Source organism: Phacochoerus africanus, chromosome 15, assembly GCF_016906955.1.
Source record: "Phacochoerus africanus isolate WHEZ1 chromosome 15, ROS_Pafr_v1, whole genome shotgun sequence".
NCBI lineage: Eukaryota > Metazoa > Chordata > Mammalia > Artiodactyla > Suidae > Phacochoerus > Phacochoerus africanus.
In genome coordinates, this window is record NC_062558.1 from 104,669,665 (window position 1) to 104,689,703 (window position 20,039).

The 20,039-nt window shown below is 40.0% G+C and overlaps 1 protein-coding gene across 1 annotated transcript in view; it reads right to left on the reverse strand.

Moving 5' to 3' along the window:
- IDE (insulin degrading enzyme) overlaps positions 1 to 20,039 on the reverse strand; it is a 112,200-nt gene that overhangs the window by 48,317 nt on the left and 43,844 nt on the right. The window contains 2 exon segments of the mRNA XM_047759975.1: positions 364 to 476; positions 4,169 to 4,291. Coding sequence (XP_047615931.1) covers positions 364 to 476; positions 4,169 to 4,291 — 236 coding nt within the window.

Below are 20,039 nucleotides of genomic sequence, written 5' to 3' on the forward strand. Positions count from 1 at the left end.
TTCCCAGAGAAAATCATACTGACCACAAAGAAATAAATGACCCAGATTCCTTCGTGGTGGGATTTCATTACAGTTCGTATGCAGGCCACGTTTGGTCCCCTGCACCATGTAGCTAAATACTTTTGGATGTTTGCCTTTGGCACTAGGTAATAGCTTCTACAGTCTGCCAAGGTTACAGATACCAAAACCACTTTTAGCATGCAAAGATCAGAAATGTGAAATTGATTTGACTATCTAGATTAATATTAAACACTATAAATAATGAAACCTCCAAAAAATTTTTATGTACTCTTTGATCAACTAGGTATATATTATGTCTATAAATTTAAAAAAGAAAAAAATACTAGAAATGCATGCACTTACTCTAAGATGTTCTTCTTGGAAAGGATGTTCAGGAAATTCTGGCAATGGGACATTTTTGTTCTCTACTTCAGAAAATAACTTTACGACCAGATTAGTCAAGTCGTCTAAAGATTCTACAAACAAGAAAAAACAGACAATGGAAAAAGAACTTTAATCATAACACATGATGGGTAGTATTTAAAATCTTTGGATCATATATACCTATTAAATCACTATGTTATATACCTTAAATTTATACAACGTTATATTTTAAATACATCTCAATAAAGCGGGGGGAGGGGGGAACCCCTCAGGATCTCCTGCAAAATCTCAGGACTATAAAAAGGAAAAACCTAGGATTTTTAAAAAACACTTCATCTGATAAAGTTGAAGCATTCAGTTAAATCCTAATGATACCTGTATAAACTTCTGAAGCTATGCAGCACTGATAATGATTATACCTCACACGTCTGCCTCTTTATAGTTTAAAAAAGTGTTTTACAATATTATCTTGTATTTATCTACGATTCCCAACAGGCATGTACTGAACCACTAGCTAACAGATTATAACATTCACTTTATAAATAGATACAGTCTAAACCCACTGTTAAAAGTCAAATAAAATGACAGTTTGTAAGTAACTGATTTTGCAGGGGCATAGTATAAAATGGTGAGAAGAATTCTGAATCAGGAGATCAGAGGACTTTAGTACTAACCCAACTTTACCCATCAATTATGTCAAAAAACTCTCTGGACAAAACGATTAACCACTCTAGGTTCTATAAAACATCAAAGTTGGGTAGGTTGATCACAAGTCTCTTCCAAGGTCTAACATTATATGATTCTGTACCATATTATGCCAAAGTCACATAAAGATTGCTAATAAAGTTAAACAGTCACTTAAGTGAAGTTCCATGTTATTGCCTATCTATATTTTTTATAGAGCTACATTTGCAAAAGTTTATAAAGCTATATGTGTAAGAGGTTCACTCAGCACCATTATAAACAATAACAAAAAACTGGAAGTGACCTAAACATCTACCAGTGTTTTACAATATTATCTTGTATTTATCTACGATAAATACATGTTTATTTATAATACATGTGCATGTTATGAAACATCTGTACAATGGAATTTTATGCAGGCAGTAATGAGAGAGAAATCTTTATTTCCTGATATAAAAAACTCTCAAAGCTCTAGTAAGTGAAAAGTGCAGATTTTATTGCCATGTAGTATAATCTCATTTAATTATTTTAACAGATACAAAAATACAAGTATATTAATAAAATTCTACTTTTGGAAGTATAACAAAAAATCATCTACGGTGACTATCTCTGAGAAGAGGGCATATAGGTCATAAGATGGGATAAAGAAGAATGATTTCCATTTAATACTTTCTTTGTGGGATAATTTTTTTTCTGTGCACATATACTACTACTATTCTAAAAAGGAAATAGCAGACAAGGTTATCTTTTTATAAACAAGACAACTACTCACTTTGACTCTATCTCCTCAAAAATAGGTTATTTATACATGGTATAAACATTCATCACTTGTTACTGTCAGGAAGCATTTGAATCAAATAAGAAATTTTCCTTGATATTCTACGACCCATTTTGAACTTCTCCATAAACTCCCTAAAAACACTTAATCATGTGAGAATTGTCCAGATAAAGTAAGAAATTCTCTTTTAGGCTTAAGCCTGTGGGCATGTGCACTTTATTTATAAAACATGTACTTTTCTTTTCCTTTATTCTTTTTAGGGCCACAACTGTGGCATGTGGAAGTTCCCAGGCTAGGGGTCAAATTGGAGCTGCAGCTGCTGACCTACACCACAACAGCTCAGGATCCTAGCCGTATCTGCGACCTACATTGCGGCTTGCAGCAACGCCAGATCCTTAACCCACTGAGCAAAACACATGTATTTTTATTTTTTATTTATTTATTTATTTTTATTTTTATTTTTTTAATGTTTGTTATGCCTTTGTTTTTCTCTTCTTTTCTATTTAGTTCCTTTGTTTCTCTTTCTTTTTTTTTTTCTTTTTGTCTTTTTGCTATTTCTTGGGCCGCTCCCGCGGCATGTGGAGGTTCCCAGGCCAGGGGTTGAATTGGAGCTGTAGCTGCCAGCCTATACCAGAGCCACAGCAACGCGGGATCCGAGCCGCGTCTGCAACCTACACCACAGCTCACGGCAACGCCGGATCGTTAACCCACTGAGCAAGGGTAGGGACCGAACCCGCAACCTCATGGTTCCCAGTCGGATTCGTTAACCACTGCGCCACGAGGGGAACTCCAAAACACATGTATTTTTACTTCAGTTTCTTGGAAGGACCCCAAGATGTCCAGAGCCAAATAAAAGACCAACCCATAGCTGCTTGTTATATGACAGTGAACTGAGGAATGAAGCAGGTGTATTTGGAGCGAGAGACATCAGAGACATCTGGCATAAAAGACACAAAGGGGACATGCAATGGAAACAGGTGGGTGGTCAATGATGATTCGTCCACCTGAAGTGCTGATGACGGCAAGACCCTTTAGAGGAAGGTTCTACCAGGTATGCCTTTCCTTTTTGAGTATTTCTACCCTAAAAGCACAAATTCACACTGCAGCTTTTTAAAGGTAAGGCAGCTGTTTGATAATGCACCGTCTGTCTTCACCGCTTAGCTGTGAGCTACAGAGATCAGGGAACAGAGTCCCATTCATCTTTACATCACCGGGACTTGGCAATCCTAGGGTCTCTACCTGACAGTTACCTATTTGTCAAGTGTCCAGGTAACTGGTGCTGCCACAACTAGAGAGATGGCCTCGTGGGAGAACAGAGAAAAACTTTTTTGTCTCTTTGTGACAGAGATCCTTCCACATGGTTACTCTTCCTCTCCCCTCCTCCTAGAAGAAGGAGAGGATTATCCATTAATCCTCTAAGAGATCCCACTTCCTCCGCACATCACTGTACTGTAAGGACCCCTCTTCCAGACCTGCCATCCAATCCACTGAGCTGAACACAGAAGGTCAGTCACACTGAGAGAGGGAACTGAAACAAAGACACTCTTTGTTTCTTTTAGATCTTCCCGAGTCTTCCACTAAGCTAAGAACACTGAGGGCAGGGCTCATGTCTGAGTCATTTGTTGTCACTGTTACTTGCCCAATAAGTGCTCATTGAAATGATACAGATATTTTTTGTTTGTTTGGGTTCTTGTTTTTGTTTTCTGGCTGTGTCCACGGCATGTGTAAGTTACCAGGCCAGGGACTGAACCCTCACCACGGCAGTGACCTGAGCCACGGCAGTGACAATGCCGGATCCTTAATCCACTGAGCCACCAAGGGAACACCAGCCTAGGCTTCGTTTTAGAACACAGTAAGTTAAAAACAAAATTCCCCTCCATATAGTCTCCAACAAGGAGATCATTTTCAAAAGATTTTGAGTGGAAAAAAAAAAAGGAAAGAAAGACAAAAATTTAAGGGAATTCCTATTGTGGCTCAGTGGTAACAAACCTAATATCCATGAGGATGAGCGTTCAATCCCCGGCCCCATTCAGTGGGTTAAATATCTGGTGGTGCCAATGAGCCACAGTGTGGGTCGAAGATGTAGCTTGGATTTGATGTTGCTGTGGCTGTGGCGTAGGCTGGAAGCTGCAGCTCCAATTTGATCCCTAGCTTGGGGGCTTCCATACGCTGCGGGTGCAGTGTTTGTTTTTGTTTTTGTTTTTTTTAAAAAAAGCCTCTGAGTAGATGAAATATCTTATATCATTCTTCCAATACTCTGTAAAAGCCAAAATGTAAAACCCAGATTATCCAATTCTATGAGACAATTTTAAGGCTTCTTACCTCGACCCAAAACACAAATAGCCATCAAGTTGGATGAATAATAAGTAGAATGGAATTTCAGCAGCTCTTGCCTTACATCAATGCCTTCTTGGTTTGGTCTAGTCTCTAGAGTATATTTATTACCTGAGAGGAAGGAAAAACATTTCTGAGAAAAAGCAAAATAGGTGAACTTTAAAGTTGTGTAATTATTCCTGACATTACCATAAGGTAAACTTTTTTTTTTGTCTTTTTTTGTTGTTGTTGTTGCTATTTCTTGGGCCGCTCCCGCGGCATATGGAGGTTCCCGGGCTAGGGGTTGAATCGGAGCTGTAGCCACCGGCCTACGCCAGAGCCACAGCAACGCGGGATCCGAGCCGCGTCTGCAACCTACACCACAGCTCGCGGCAACGCCGGATCGCCAACCCACTGAGCAAGGGCAGGGACCGAACCCGAAACCTCATGGTTCCTAGTCGGATTCGTTAACCACTGCGCCACGACAGGAACTCCACCATAAGGTAAACTTTAAAAAGAGTTCAAAGAAACACATATAATGATTAGACAAATATGCCTGATCATAACCTGGATAAACAGGACAGTACAGTACAAACTAGTAACCTCTTAGTCTAGTTTTCCCTCAAGAACTTAAAGGGCTTTATAAGAATTATGTTTCCTAAAATTCCTATGAAATAGTCAGATTACAAGCACTTATAAGACAAAATGAGATTCACACAGCCTCCATTCACACTTCTTTTAATTTCCAATTCCCTGTGTGCTCCATAATTAATTGAACATAGTCACTGAGGGATCTTTTTGGAACTTGCCAGGTTACTTGTGGAAAGAAATGTACTATTCTTGGCTGAAGCATTAAATCTGTGATGTGAGTTCTCATGGATTTGACCTAGACTGGTAAAAATAGGATGCAATGCTATTTTTGTAGGTCTCAAGTGATGCAAGAGTGTGCCACTATGAGATCCCTTATGAAATTAACAACTAATTCAGTCAGAATAAAATATGCATGTCTAAAGCAAACAGTCAAAGTCTCTAAGTACTACCTTTCTAATAAAGATCTTGTCATTTAAAGACTGGGAGGTGGAATTTCAATGATTGACAACTCTCTGAAAATGGCATCTTGACTAGAAATATCCTAAGATCCTAGTATAATAACTTCTATTATTGCTCCTGCTTATACTATTAAATGAGTTCCTGTCTTTGATCTGTAGAGATGAAACTATGGCAGATCACATTCTTGATGTGTTTTCTCCCCCCTTGGATTATTATAATGGCTGATGAACTGGCACTGGGAGAGTCCCTCTTTCACTAAATTAGTTATCTAGAGAAAGCCACCAGATGGCATTCTCAGACCCAGTCTTCAGCTTTAGAGCTGCATAGTACTCTGAGCTAAGATTTATGCCCCAGAAGACTTCAATCAACTTATCTAGTGGAGTGTGCAAGAAACAGCCCAGCAAGTACACATTAACCTTTTTTTTTTAATGATTTTTATTTTTTCCATTATATCTGGTTTACACTGTTCTGTCAATTTTCTATAGTAAAGAGACACAGTCACACATACATATATATACATTCTTTTTCTCACATTATCCTCCATCATGCTCCCTCATAAGTGACCAGATATAGTTCCCAGTGCGATACAACAGGATCTCATTGCTTATTCATTCCAAAGGCAATAGTTTGCATCTATTAACCTCATTAACCTTTTTTTTAGTCAGAGAACAATCTAATGTACTCATATTCACCAGCAGTAGCCTGCTGGTCAAGTTTCTAAGTTCTTCACTAGTCCTCTCAGTTTCACTGAAGATCCAATTCAATTCCCGATCTGCTGTACTCTGAGGTCCTAAAACATCCCCTCATTCTACCTGAGGGATCCAAGTGATCTAAAAAGTATGTGGAGTCCTAATTCCTCAGGAGAAAAAAAGAAAAGGAAAAGGAAAAAAAGCTTTTTTGCTAGGTAATGGTTTGAAGTTCTCTCACATTAAGGTGAAACCTGAGTACTGACGGCACCTCCCTGTTCCACTAAGTGAAGGTTCTAAAGCCTCAGTTCAGAGAGTCCTTATTCATTCACACTGCCAAGTTAAGATTCCTAGAACATGTGAATCAAGATTCACACACTGGGACACCCAAGCTTGGAGAAGTCAAGTTTTATTTCAACTGACCATAAATGTGATAAACAGAAATCAGATTTTCAGTCTAAGTGTAATCTGATGTGGCTATACACAGTCTGGTCAATAATCTGTTTTGTTTTGTTTTGTTTTTTAATCTCAAATCAAAGTTTATAAAGACCAAGATCATAACCTGCTTAAAATTCTTTTAGGTTGACTACCTCTAGCTCCTTCTCCTTGGATTTTAATGTAACTGAATATCTTACCATTCTAATCCCTAACCTTTATCTTAAGGTTCATTTTAAAACACACAGATAAAGAAGGAACATAACCTGAATACACTAAGCATGTAAGTATCACTGGCAAAATACTGGCAATGCTATAGCAAAATGTGCTAGAGGACCGTAACAGAATACTATATTGCAAAAAGAATGAAGAATCCACTGTTTATATGCAACAGTGTTTGGAGGAACTTCACAACTTTAAGGTTGGATGAAAGGAGCCAAACACAAAAGAGTGTGCACTATATAATTTCATTTATGTAACTCATAAAAACAGGCTACACTAATCCAAGTCATGAGAAGTGAGAACAGAGGTTATTCTTAGATGGGTGATAGTGATGGCAAAGGGACACAAAAGGTGCTTGTAATCTTGTTTCTTGACTGGATGCTGGGTCCATGGTGTCCTAAGTTTTTGAAAAATCACTGAGTTACAGATAAATAATAGTAGTATATTCATTCAACTGATTCTTCAAATAGCAAATGTAAAAATAATCACAATAATTTAGCAGAGTCACACACACTTTTCAGTATACTTATTATCTTTCAACAAAAAGGTAAAAGAAAAATGAATCAAAAGAGCCACTTTGTCAACAGCAACCTGGCTCGCCTAAGGTACAAAAATCTAGTGATTCTTGGAGTTCCCTTGTGGTACACAGCAGGTTAAGGATCTGAAATGGTCACTGCAGTGGCTCAGGTCACTACTGTGATCCCTGACCCGGGGAACTTTTGCATGCTGTGGGTGCAGCCAAAAAATAAAAAAACAACTAGAGATTCTTTATCTCTTGCCAAACTGCTAAAAAGGCTCAACTGCATTTGTTATGAAATGTAGCTTTTAGCCACAAAGAGATACCATTCTGTGAATCTATGTATTCATTTTCTTGCTGCCTAGATAGATGTTTTTCTACTATGAGATGACAGAAGGACTGTGGTCCATTTGGGAACACAGCCCAGAATGGCAGTCCTACATCCTTAGAGGCTCCTGAAGGAGAAAGAAGAAAATGTCCTCCTCTGGGACTCTCTTGAAGGCAGGACAGTCAGCTCTTGATACACTGACAGAGAAACATGAATACTAGGTACAAACAGGAAAAAGAGTTGGGCTTGCTATTCAGTTTATTAATTCTCTCTCTTTTTTTTTTTTTTTTTGCCGTTTCTTGGGCTACTCCCGCGGCATATGGAGGTTCCCAGGCTAGGGGTCTAATCAGAGCTATAGCCACTGGCCTACACCATGGCCACAGCAACGCGGGATCTGAGCCGCGTCTGTGACCTACACCACAGCTCACAGCAACGCCGGATCCTTAACCCACTGAGCAAGGCCAGGGATTGAACCCGCAACCTCATGGTTTCTAGTCAGATTCGTTAACCAATGAGCCACGATGGGAACTCCTATTAATTCTCTTATAACAAATCTTTTAAGTTTCTTTTTTTTTTTTTTAAAGCAAGAGGCTAGCTAGTGAGATCCCAAGAAACAGATGAGGAAATAAAAGGAAAAGCAGGACATAATGCACAGAATTCCACAACTAGTCCTTAAATTACAGAGCAGACTCTGTTACTGTCAGTGCCATGATCCCCAGGGAGGGAGGTGCAGAGGAAGAGGCACTGGCTTTGGTGTTGGCAGAGCTATCATTTAATCCAGGATCAGCCCTCTTCTGGCTGCCTGACCTTGAACAAGTCATTCTGCTTCTCTTAGTGAGCTCAATCTGCTGTCCTGATGTTTATAGGCTTATATCAAAGTTTTTAAAAATGTAAAAAAGCATAAGACTACACTGAACAACCGATAAATAGAATAGAAAGTCTGATAACACCAAGTGCTATGGTGAAATGACAACTCAGACACTACCCGAGGGAGAGCAAACTGCACCAACCTCTACAGGAAACAATTTAGTAAAAATCTGTTAAATCTGAAGATGTAGGTACCCTTCTTTATAGTAATTCCACTAGCAGAACTCCACTCCTAGAACCCGAGAGAATTCTGTGTACAAGGGGCTATGTACAAGAATACTCATAGCAGGACCATCCCATCGACAGGAAAATGGATAAAGAGTAGTATACACAGGGAGTTCCCGTTGTGGCGAATCAGAAATGAATCAGACTAGTGTCTATGAGGATGCAGGTCTGATCCCTCACTGAGTGGGTCAGGGACCCCGCGTTGCCACGAGCTACCATGTAGGTCACAGACGTGGCTCGGATCTGGCATTGCTGTGGCTGTGCCACAGGCTGGCAGCTACAGCTCTGATTCGACCCTTGGCCTGGGAACTTCCATATGCCACGAGTGCGGCCCTAAAAAGCCAAAAAAAAAAAAACTATATACATTCAATAAATTTTTCAGATAGGAGCTAAAAAAAAATAAAAAACTTATCAGAGGCACACCCCATATGGATAACTCTCACATATATAACACTGAATGAAAAATACAAGCGGTAAAAATACTTGCAATAAAACACCATTCTTATTATAAAAATTTTGTCTCTCTTTTTTTTTTTTGTCTTTTCTCGGGCCGCACCTGCAGCATATGGAGGTTCCCAGGCTAGGGGTCTAATTGGAGCTGTAGCCGCCAGCCTATGCCACAGCCACAGCAGCAGTTAAATGGGATCCAAGCTGTGTCTGTAACCTACACCACAGCTCATGGCAACACCAGATCCTTAACCCACTGAGCAAGGCCGGGGATCGAACCTGCAACCTCATGGTTCCTAGTTGGATTAACCACTGAGCCATGACAGGAACTCCTTATTATAAAAATTTTAAAACTATGCAACATATTGCTTAGAAGTAAATGCATGACATAGCGATGGTTTGTTTTCTCTCGTTTTTTTTTTTTGTTGTTGTTTTTTTGCTTTTTAGGGCTGCACCTATGGCATATGGAAGTTTCCAGGTAGGGGCTGCATCAGAGCAGCAGCTGTCAGCCTACACCACAGCCACAGCAACGCCAGATCTGAGCCGCGTCTGCGACCTACACCACAGCTCAAGCAATACCAGATCCTTAACTCACTGAAAGAGGCCAGGGATCGGACCTACTGCCTCATGGATACTAGCTGGGTTCATTACCACTGAGCCACGATGGGAATTTCTGTTTTTTGTTTTTTAATTTTATGGCCGCACCCACAATACATGGAAGTTCCCAGGCCAGGGACTGAATCCAAGCCACAGCTGCAGCAACTCTGGATCCTTTAATCCACTACACCAGGCCAAGGATCAAACCTGTTCCTCTGAAGTGACCTAAGCCACTGCAGTTGGATTCTTAAGCCACTGCACCACAGTGGAAACAACCTAGCAATGTTTTTATAAAAAAGAGTGTATGGGAGTGACAATCTACAGCAGAAACTATCACAACCTTGCAAATCAGTATAGTTCAATAAACTTGAAAAACAAAAATGGAAAAAAAACAAAAAAGTATGGAAGTGACAATCACCAAACTTAAGATAGTGATTATCTCTTGGGAGGAGGAAGGAAAATGCAACTGAAGTGTACAGCAGATGCTCAAACTGTATTTTTTTTTTTTTTGTCTTTTTGCCTTTACTTGAGCCGCTCCCAGGCTAGAGGTCTAATCGGAGCTGTAGCAGCCAGCCTACACCATAGCCACAGCAACGCGGGATCCGAGCCTCGTCTGCGACCTACACCACAGCTCATGGCAACGCCAGACCCTTAACCCACTGAGCAAGGGCAGGGACTGAACCCGCAACCTCATGGTTCCTAGTCAGATTCGTTAACCACTGCGCCACGACGGGAACTCCTCAAACTGCATTTGTAATGTTCCATTTAAGTAGTGTGTAAAGAATGATCCTGCCAATGCTTTTGTACAGATCTCTTTTATGACAAATAATAAATCTATAAAATATTAAAGAATTTAACATAATACCTGATGTATAGCAGAAAATAAAGACAATAAATATCAACTACTTATGTTATGATTTGAATTGCGGGGGGCGTGGGGACGACTTCAGCCTCTGAGTGGCCAAAAAAAAAAAAAAAAAAATCCCAAACCCATGGCACTAAAGTAGGAAAGAAAGCTCAATAAATGGTCCACATGATGACTTTCCTCTACCTAGGAATCTGTATGTGGAGAACACTGTGAGTATGGTTGGGATAACAAATACCAGTTCAGTCTCCAGACATATACTGTCCTAATTAAGCGCTAATTCAGCTGGGTCATTTATATCAAAATAAAACGCTGCTACACAAATTTTTTTAGTCCTCCCTTTCTGGCTCTATCACCATAGGAGTGAGCTCTGACAGAGGCCTGAGCATGTCAGGGTTGCCCACCCACTGGGGCCCTCTCACTCTGGGCTTTCCAGAAGAGAGCACTGGCTTGGCAGTAGGAGATTCAGGGTTTCTCGTCCTGGCTCCATCATGTACTAACCAAGAAACCTTGGAAAAGACTAGAGATATTCCCAAGGGGTCATTTATTTTATCTATAAAATGGGGGTAATCCAGATACATGCCCTGTTGTTAACAGCACAAGTTTCTTCAGCTCTCTAAGCCCCAGTTTCCTAATTTGTAAATAAGAATGATAAGAGAACCAACCTCACAGGATTGCTGTGAGGATTAAATGAATAATCTGTCTTAAGTCTCAGCATAGCATCTGTCAGAAAATAATTACTTAGCAGGAACTTAGGTTGTTGTACGTTTACAAGAATCGACAGTGGATATGAAGAGGGTTTTGTAAATGGTAAAGCTCAGTAAATTTTATTTTATGCTTCCATTATAAGAACTATAAATTCTGGAGTTCCCGTCGTGGCGCAGTGGTTAACGAATCCGACTAGGAACCATGAGGTTGCGGGTTCGGTCCCTGCCCTTGCTCAGTGGGTTGACGATCTGGCGTTGCCGTGAGCTGTGGTGTAGGTTGCAGACGCGGCTCGGATCCTGCGTTGCTGTGGCTCTGGCGTAGGCCAGTGGCTACAGCTCTGATTGGACCCCTAGCCCGGGAACCTCCATATGCCGCAGGAGCGGCCCAAGAAATAGCACAAAGACAAAAAAAAAAAAAAGAACTATAAATTCTATTTTCTAAAAAAGCTTACAATTTCAGTACTAACGTATATGAACGCTGATTTTTAAGTAAACAGATTTTCCTGGAAAAGTCTAAAGCCAGACAAATGTTTCTTACAATCTATGGAAAGGACTGAATTTGAAATTTTAGATATGTTTTAAAAATTAGACATGTCTCCAACTGTATGTCTGATAAGGATCTCAGAGAAAAGTCAATTTGATAGTTACAATCATGAAAACCTTAATTGCTCTCTAAAAACTCAAGATTCTAAAGGTTAGGCTAATATATCTACAGTTAGTTACTTGGGATTAGTATAACCTTTTTTTAAAGCTTTTTCCTCTTGTTACAGCAATCTTCTCAAGATCTTGGAAGAGGGAGTTCCCGTCCTGGCTCAGTGGAAAAGAATCTGACTAGTATCCATGGCCTTGCTAAGTGGGTTAAGGATCCGGCATCGCCATGACCTGTGGCATAGGTTGCAGACACGGCTCAGATCTGGTGTTGCTGTGGCCGTGGTGTAGGCCAGTGCTACAGCTCAGACATGACCCCTAGCCTGGGAACCTCCATATGCCTCAGGTGCGGCCCTAGGAGGCAGGTTGGATCTCTGGCCTCACTCAGTAGGTTAAGGATCTGGCATTGCCGTGAGCTGTGCTGTAGCTTGCAGATGTGGCTTGGATCCTGCGTTGCTGTGGCTGTGGTAGGCAGTGGTAGTTCCGATTATACCCCCAGCTAGCCTGAGAACTTCCATATACTGCTGGTGTGATCCTTGAAAAAAAAAAAAAAAAAAAAAAGGATGCTAGGGAACCAACTCAGTATTGTGAAAACTGGTTAATAAAGTGAATAAATCAAACATTTGTCCTGCCTTTTCTATAGTAACTGCCCCACTGGGTAGCCAAACAGTAGAAAAGGGGATTTTTTTTTTAACAGGAGTATTCAAGCGAAACAACATGAGAAAAAATAACCGAGAGGTGATGCACTAAGGATGGATGCGATATCAAAAACAGGAAACCAGACCTTATATGCCCCTGATGCCAGAACACATCACTACCTATGAAGCCTTGTCCAAAAATAGATAAAGAATCTGATCAAACCCCATATTCAATTGCCAATTTGTGGCAATACAGAAGATAAGAATGTTAAACTACACTGTTGAGAATGCAATCAGCAAAAGCTAAGCTAGGAAAAGTTCTACACAGGAGCTCCCTTGTAGTGCAGCTGGTTAAGGATTCAGTGTTGTCACTGCTGTGGCCAGGGTCACTACTGTGATGCAGGTTCAATCCCCGACCAGGGAACTTACACATGCTGTGGGCATGGCCCAAAAAAAGGAAAAGAAAAAACAGTTTTACACAACAATTTGATTCTTCAGTAAATAAATTTCCAGGGGGTCAAAGTAAAGGAGTGGAGGAGATGAAGAATAAACCTATAGACTCAAATCTTAAAAGACATATCAATCACTGACATTTGAAACTCTTATGGATCCATTCAAATAAACTTTTTAAAAAGTATGACTTTTATGAGATGACTAGAAATTTGACTACTACCTGGATATTTGATGATATTAATGGCAATGGTATCATTACTATGTTTTTAAAAAGAGTCATTATCTTTAGAGACATACATTGAAATATATGTGAGTGAAACAGGATGTCTGGGATCTCCTCAAAATAATACAAGGGGGTGACTGGAAAAATCGATCAGATAGGACTGGCCAGGGGAAAGTAATGTACACACAGGATTTATTATAGTGTTCTGTCTACTTCTATATGTTTTAAATTCTCTTAAAAGAGAAAGGGAGGGAGGGAAGAAAGGGAGAAGAAAGTAAATGACTCATTTTTCACTGCAGTCTAATTTTTTGTGTCACTATCATCATCCAGGGTCAGGAGTTATGCAACTACCTTCTGGCTCATATTTCACAATATTTTTTGGGGTTCTAATCTGTTTTCCTACTCTTCCCTACTTTTCTATGCAAAAGTGTCCTTTGTTACGGCCAAACTATTCTAACTCATGTTCTCCAAAAGCTACTGGGCCCACTCTTTGGTCTGTGCTTCTTATCATGGTTTTGGTTTTTCCCTAACATTATCACAAAGAACACAGGGTCATACCATCACACACAGTCAGAATGGCCATCATTAACAAGTCAACAAATAACAAACGATGGAGAGCCTGTGGAGAAAAGGGAACCCTTCTTCACTGTTGATGGGAATGTAAATTGGTACAACCACATGACAAACAGTATGGAGGGTACCTCAGAAAACTAAATATAGAACCACCATATGATCCAGCAATCCCACTCCTGGGCATATATCAGGACAAAATTTTCATTCAAAAAGATACATGCACCCTTATGTTCATTGTAGCACAATTCACAATAGCCAAGACATGGAAGCAACCTAAATGTCCATCAACAGATGAATGAATTAAGATGTGGTATATAGACACAATGGAATACAACTCTGTCGAAAAAAAGAACAAAACAATGCCATTTGCAGCAACATGGATGGAACTAGAGACTCTCATACTGGAATCTAATGTACGGTACAAATGAACCTTTCCACAGAAAAGAAACTCATGGACTTGGAGAACAGACTTGTGATTGCCAAGGGGTTGGAGGAGGGAGTGGAAGGGACTGGGAGTCTGGGGTTAACAGATGCAAACTATTGCATTTGGAGTAGGTAAGCATTAAGATCCTGCTGTAGAGCACAGGGGACTATATCTAGTTACTTCTGATAGAACATGATAGAGGATAAGGTGAGAAAAAGAATGTGTATACATATGTGTGACTGGGTCACTTTGCTGTTCAGTGGAAATTGACAGAACACTGTAAACCAACTACAATGGAAAATATAAAAAATCATTTTAAAAATTAATGAAGCAGGCAGAATAGAACAGTGGTTAAAAGCATCTGCTCATGGCTCCAGCATTCAAAAGCTGAGTGACCCTAAGCAATTTAATTACCTCCCCTAAAGTCTCACTCACCTATAAGACAGAAATAATAAGAATATGTACCTACTGAGGATATGATGAGAATTAAGTAATCCATGCAAAGAGCTTAGTACAGAACTCAGTAAAAATTAGTAAGGAGGCAAAGAAAAAGAAGAGATAATGGGGGGAGTTCCCGTCATGGCTCAGTGGTTAATGAATCCGACTAGGAACCATGAGGTTGCGGGTTCGACCCCTGGTCTCACTCAGTGGGTTAAGGATCCAGCGTTGCCATAAGCTGTGGTGTGGGTGGCAGATGCAGCTCAGATCCTGAGTTGCTGTGGCTGTGGCGTAGGCTTTAGCTCCAATTAGATCCCTAGCCTGGGAACCTCCAGATGCCACTGGTGCGGTCCTAGAAAAGACCAAAAAAAAAGAGAGAGAGAGACAGAGATAATGGTCCTGGAAAATTAAATATGAGATTATACTCCAGTGAAATCCTGGGTTTGCCTGGCCTCTCCAACTAAACCAGAAGCACCCTGAATACAAAAACACTTTGCTTTTTTTTTTTTTTTTTTTTTGTCTTTTTAGGGCCGCATCAGAAGCATATAGAGGTTCCCAGGCTACGGGTAGAATTGGAGCTGCAGTTGCCAGCATATGTCACAGCCACAGCAACATGGGATCCGAGTCGAGTCTGTGACCTACACCACAGCTCACGTCAACGCTGGATCCTTAACCCACTGAGTGAGGCCAGGGATCGAACCTTCTTCCTCATGGATGCTAGCTGGGTTCGTTAACCACTGGGTCACGATGGGAACTTTTTCTTTGCATTTTCTAATGCACTTTACAAGCATAGGACCTTTAAAAAATTACTTGTCAACTGAGGAGTTCCTGTCGTGGTTCAGTGGTTAATGAATCCGACTAGGAACCATGAGGTTGGGGGTTCGATCCCTGGCCTTGCTCAGTGGGTTAAGGATCCGGCGTTGCTGTGAGCTGTGGTGTAGGTCGCAGACGCGGCTCAGATCCTGTGTTGCTGTGGCTCTGGCGTAGATCGGTGGCTACAGCTCCAATTAGACCTCTAGCCTGGGAACCTCCATATGTTGTGGGTGCGGCCCTAGAAAAGACAAAAAAAAAATTACTTGTCAACTGAGAAAGAAAGATAACCTGAACATACTTGTAACACCTATTCAGATTTCTACAATCCTGTGATTAAATGCTAGAAAACAGAAATGTTGCATAACAATAAAGAAAAATGTCACCATATCTAGATACAGTGCCACCCTCTATTTCCATATGCCCTCCCACTCTGCCTTTCATTCCACTGATACATCAAGGAGTGCCTGTTTTTGTTTTTTTTTTGTTTTTCCCTCACCCACACCCTGACTTCCTTCTTTTATTTCCTTCTCCAATGACTAAACCCATTCGCTCCCACAGGGTCTGTGGGGTTATGTTTAGAAAAACAAATCACTAATAACCAGAACAAAGTTTTCTCTTTTCCTGTTCCAAACTACTTTTAAAAATTCAACAACTTCTGCTTTTATTCCACAAGGAGGCAAAAAAGGAAAAAAGGCAACAGGAAAAAAGGCAATGTATCAGGAATTATGGAACTAAAACCAAAGGCATAATAAGTGAGGGATAAATGAGGGGGAAAGAGAATGTGAACATCAATCAGGGTTCCATTTAAAAAGGGAACAAGAGAATATTTCTGCCCACAGTCAGTTCATCAAACCCACAGGCTCTTCCAGCAGCCCTGCCCTCCTCATCTTTCATGGCAAGGACCTGATCAAAGTTTTGCCCCTCCTCCACAGCTACCAATTCTCTATTATATCATTATTACAAAGACTACTATCATTTGCTGAGCACCATTATGGCCAGATTCTTGGCTAACTATTCACAAGCACGACCTCCTTTAACCCTCACACCAATCCAATATGGGAGCACACTGAGGCTTACGGAAGTTAAGAAGCTGGCCCAGAGTCTCTCAGTTGGTCAGTGGTAGAGCGAAGATTCAAAGTCAGCCCTGCCGAACTTCAGAGGCCAAGCTCAAGGTCACCGAAGCCTATGCTAGTGGGAAGTGGGATCCTGGCTGAAGGCTGAGGCTCGGAGGATCACACAGGGAGTCAATGAAGATGTGTGTTTAGAGACAGATGTAGCATAGAATATCTACAAAAATGACTTTCAAAGTAAATGATTCAAATGCTGGAGAGGATGTGGAGAAAAGGGAACCCTCCTTCACTTATTTCTCTAGTGAGCTGTTTAATCTTTTACTTATTTCTTTATAGAAGTTCTTATCAGCTAAATGTTTTGCAAATATCTTCACTGGGGATAGGTTTGTCTTTTGTGTTTGTGTTTCTACTGAACGGAAATTTTAAGTTTTGATGAGGTCAATTTATCTTTATGGTTTATCTTTATCTCCAGAAGATACGGTTTATGCTATGTGTGCTTGAGAACCATTTCCTATCTCAAGACTTTAAAACCTCTCATGTATTTTCATAGTTGCATAGCTTTATTTCCATAGTTAGGTCCAATCAACCTGGAATTTATTTCTGTGCACGGTGTGGGATGATATCTAATTTTACTTATTTCTATATGAACTAATTGCCCCTGCATCAGTTATTAAAAGGTCTATCCTTTCCTTACTCATCTGTAATGTACCTCTGTCTTATGTCAAGTTTCCCTACATTTGTGGATATGTTTCTAGGGCCTATAATCTGTTCTACTCTCAGCTTCAAGTATCTTTGCACAAATTCCACTCCTGTAACAACTAAAGTTGTAGTATCTGGTAGAAGTAGTCCCTTCTTTTTTGTTCTTCAAAATCATCTTAGCTATTCTTGGCCCTTTACTCTTTCTTATTAATTTTATAATCAGATTATCAATTACCAAAAAAAAAACCACTTCTTTTTGCAGCATCAGGGGCATACAATGTCTGGTTTCCTGTCTGGTTCTGCTGTTGCATCCAAGCTTAGTGCATCACCTTTCTAAACTCTGTTATTTTTTCTCATGTTGATTTGCTTGAATATTCCTGTTAAAAACAAACAAACAAAAAAAACTCCTTTTCTTGGAAATGAAGGGCTTTCAAATGGCAATGCATTTGGATAAATTCAGAGTGAACTATGTTATACTGAGTTTACTCATTCATGAACGTGATTTATTTTCCCATGTACTCAGGCATTGTTTTATATCCTATGTATGTATGCATGTATATATGTATTTATTTAACTCGGGATCCAAGCCGAGTCTGCGACCTACACCACAGCTCATGGCAATGCCAGATCCTTAACCCAATGAGCAAGGCCAGGGATCAAACCTGCAATCTCATGGTTCCTAGCCAGATTCGCTAACCACTGAGCCTTGACACGAACTCCTATATCCATTATATATTTCTTGCTCTTTTGTTATTCCTAAATACCTTTTAGCTGTTTTTATATTGTGAATGAAATAATTTTTTTCTGTAGCATTTTTCTAATTGATTACTATTGATACAAGAATGCAATTTTAGTGTTTCTCTTCTTTGGTGACCTCGGTGAATTATCATTATTAATAACTGCTCTGAAGATTTCTTGAATTTTTTTCATGCAATTGTATAGGTAAAAAAGAAAAGTTTCCTTTTCCTTCTTTTAAACCTCTTATATTTTTTCCCTTGACTTCCTGCTATGACTAGCACCTACAACACAGCTGAACAAAAAAAGTGACTAGAGTGTATTTTTGTTCTGGTTTTGCCTTTCAATAGAAATCCTTTTGAAATATCAGAATTAATCATGATATTTGACACAGGTTTTTAACAGATCAACAGTTTTTTTGTTGTTTGGCTCATGAATGAGTTTTATCAAATGCTTTTCCTGAGGCTACTGAAATGACTGCCTATTATTATTACTATTTTGCCTTTTAAGGGCCGCACACACAGCATATGGAAGTTCCCAGGCTAGGGGTCGAATCAGAGCTATAGCTGCGGGCCCACACCACAGCCACTGTAATGTGGGATCCAGGACATGTCTACACCACAGCTCACAGCAACACCAGCAAATCCTTAACCCACTGAGCCAGGCCAGAGATTTAACCCACATCCTCATGGATATTAGTCGGGTTCGTGACTACTGAGCCACGGTGGGAACTCCTGCCTATTATTTTGGATTACTTGAACTGTGGGTTGGGACCCACTTGATTATAACGAAGTAAAGCTAATGTACTGGTAGACCAGAATTTAAAAAAAAAAAAAAGAGAATGTAACAGAGGGTAGCAGACTACATCCCAAGGTGTAAGATAGATACTGTTTGGTAGAACTTTTGTTTCAGCTGCTTACACAAACACACAGATATGTTCTTTCAGCTAAGTAAAACATGCTTCAGGGTTCCTGCTGTGGCACAGTGGGTTAAGAATTAGACTGCAGTGGCTCAGGTTGTTGCAGAGGTGCAGGTTCGATGCCTGGCCCAGGGCAGTGGGTTAAAGGATCTGGCGTTGCCGCAGCTGCACGGAGGGCACAGCTATGGCTAGGAGTCAATCCCTGGCCCACATTCAATCCCTGGGAATGCCCATATGCTGTGGGTGCAGCCACTAAATTTAAAAAAAAAAATTTTTTTTTTGTCTTTTTGCTTTTTGTGGGGCTGCACCCGTGGCATATGGAGGTTCCCAGGCTAGGGGTCAAATCAGAGCTGTAGCTGCCGGCCTACGCCAGAGCCACAGCAACTAGGGATCTGAGCCCCATCTGAGACCTACACCACAGCTCACAGCAACACCGGATCCTTAAAGAGGCCAGGGATCGAACCCGCAACCTCATGGTTCCTAGAAAAAATTTTTTAAAAAACCAAAAAAACATGTTTCTTACTGTGGGTTGTATAAAGAAAAGTTTGAAAATCACTATACTATTTTTGAAACATGAAAAATTACCATTAAGGACAAACTTTTTATCTTAAGGTTTTCTTAAAAATAAAGAACACAAGGCTTGGTCTATGTTCATTTAAAAGTACTCAGATTCTCCTTATATGAAATAATAGTATTACTAAAATAATATTTTAAATATTTTAATGTTAAATAAATAATAAATCATAATCCCTTGATGGACAAAATGGGCCACACTCACAGAAATACCTGAAGTTACTAAAAAATAACGGAAATTAAATGTGAATTTCTGACGATTCTTCTGCAAGAATAACTCTTATAAAATTTTATGTAATTTCTAGGACGAGTATACAGGTTTCATCATATTTTCAAATGTATCTGTGACCTTAACAATGGACAGAACCTCTGTTCCAAAAAGTTCAATGTTAGTTTATATTTTTTAAATTAGTGACTTGGCATTTGCACTACTTATATCAAATTTTCTGTACTTTTGTACTGAGTATAGCTAACTCATCTCTGGGTTGTTTATATTAATTCATACTCTGCTGACTAACTGCCTAGCCTAGTGGTTATAAAAACAAATATGCTCTCAACTCCACCCATACACACGTGACATTCAATGTTTCTCTTTGCCCATCACTCCTGAAACCTTCCTGTAGGACATTTTAAGATTGTTCTTTGTGACCAGAAGTAATACTGCTCATTCACTGGGTTTATTTCTGGAAAATTGTGGGTGCCTCCTAATTATGCTGATTGTGATTTAT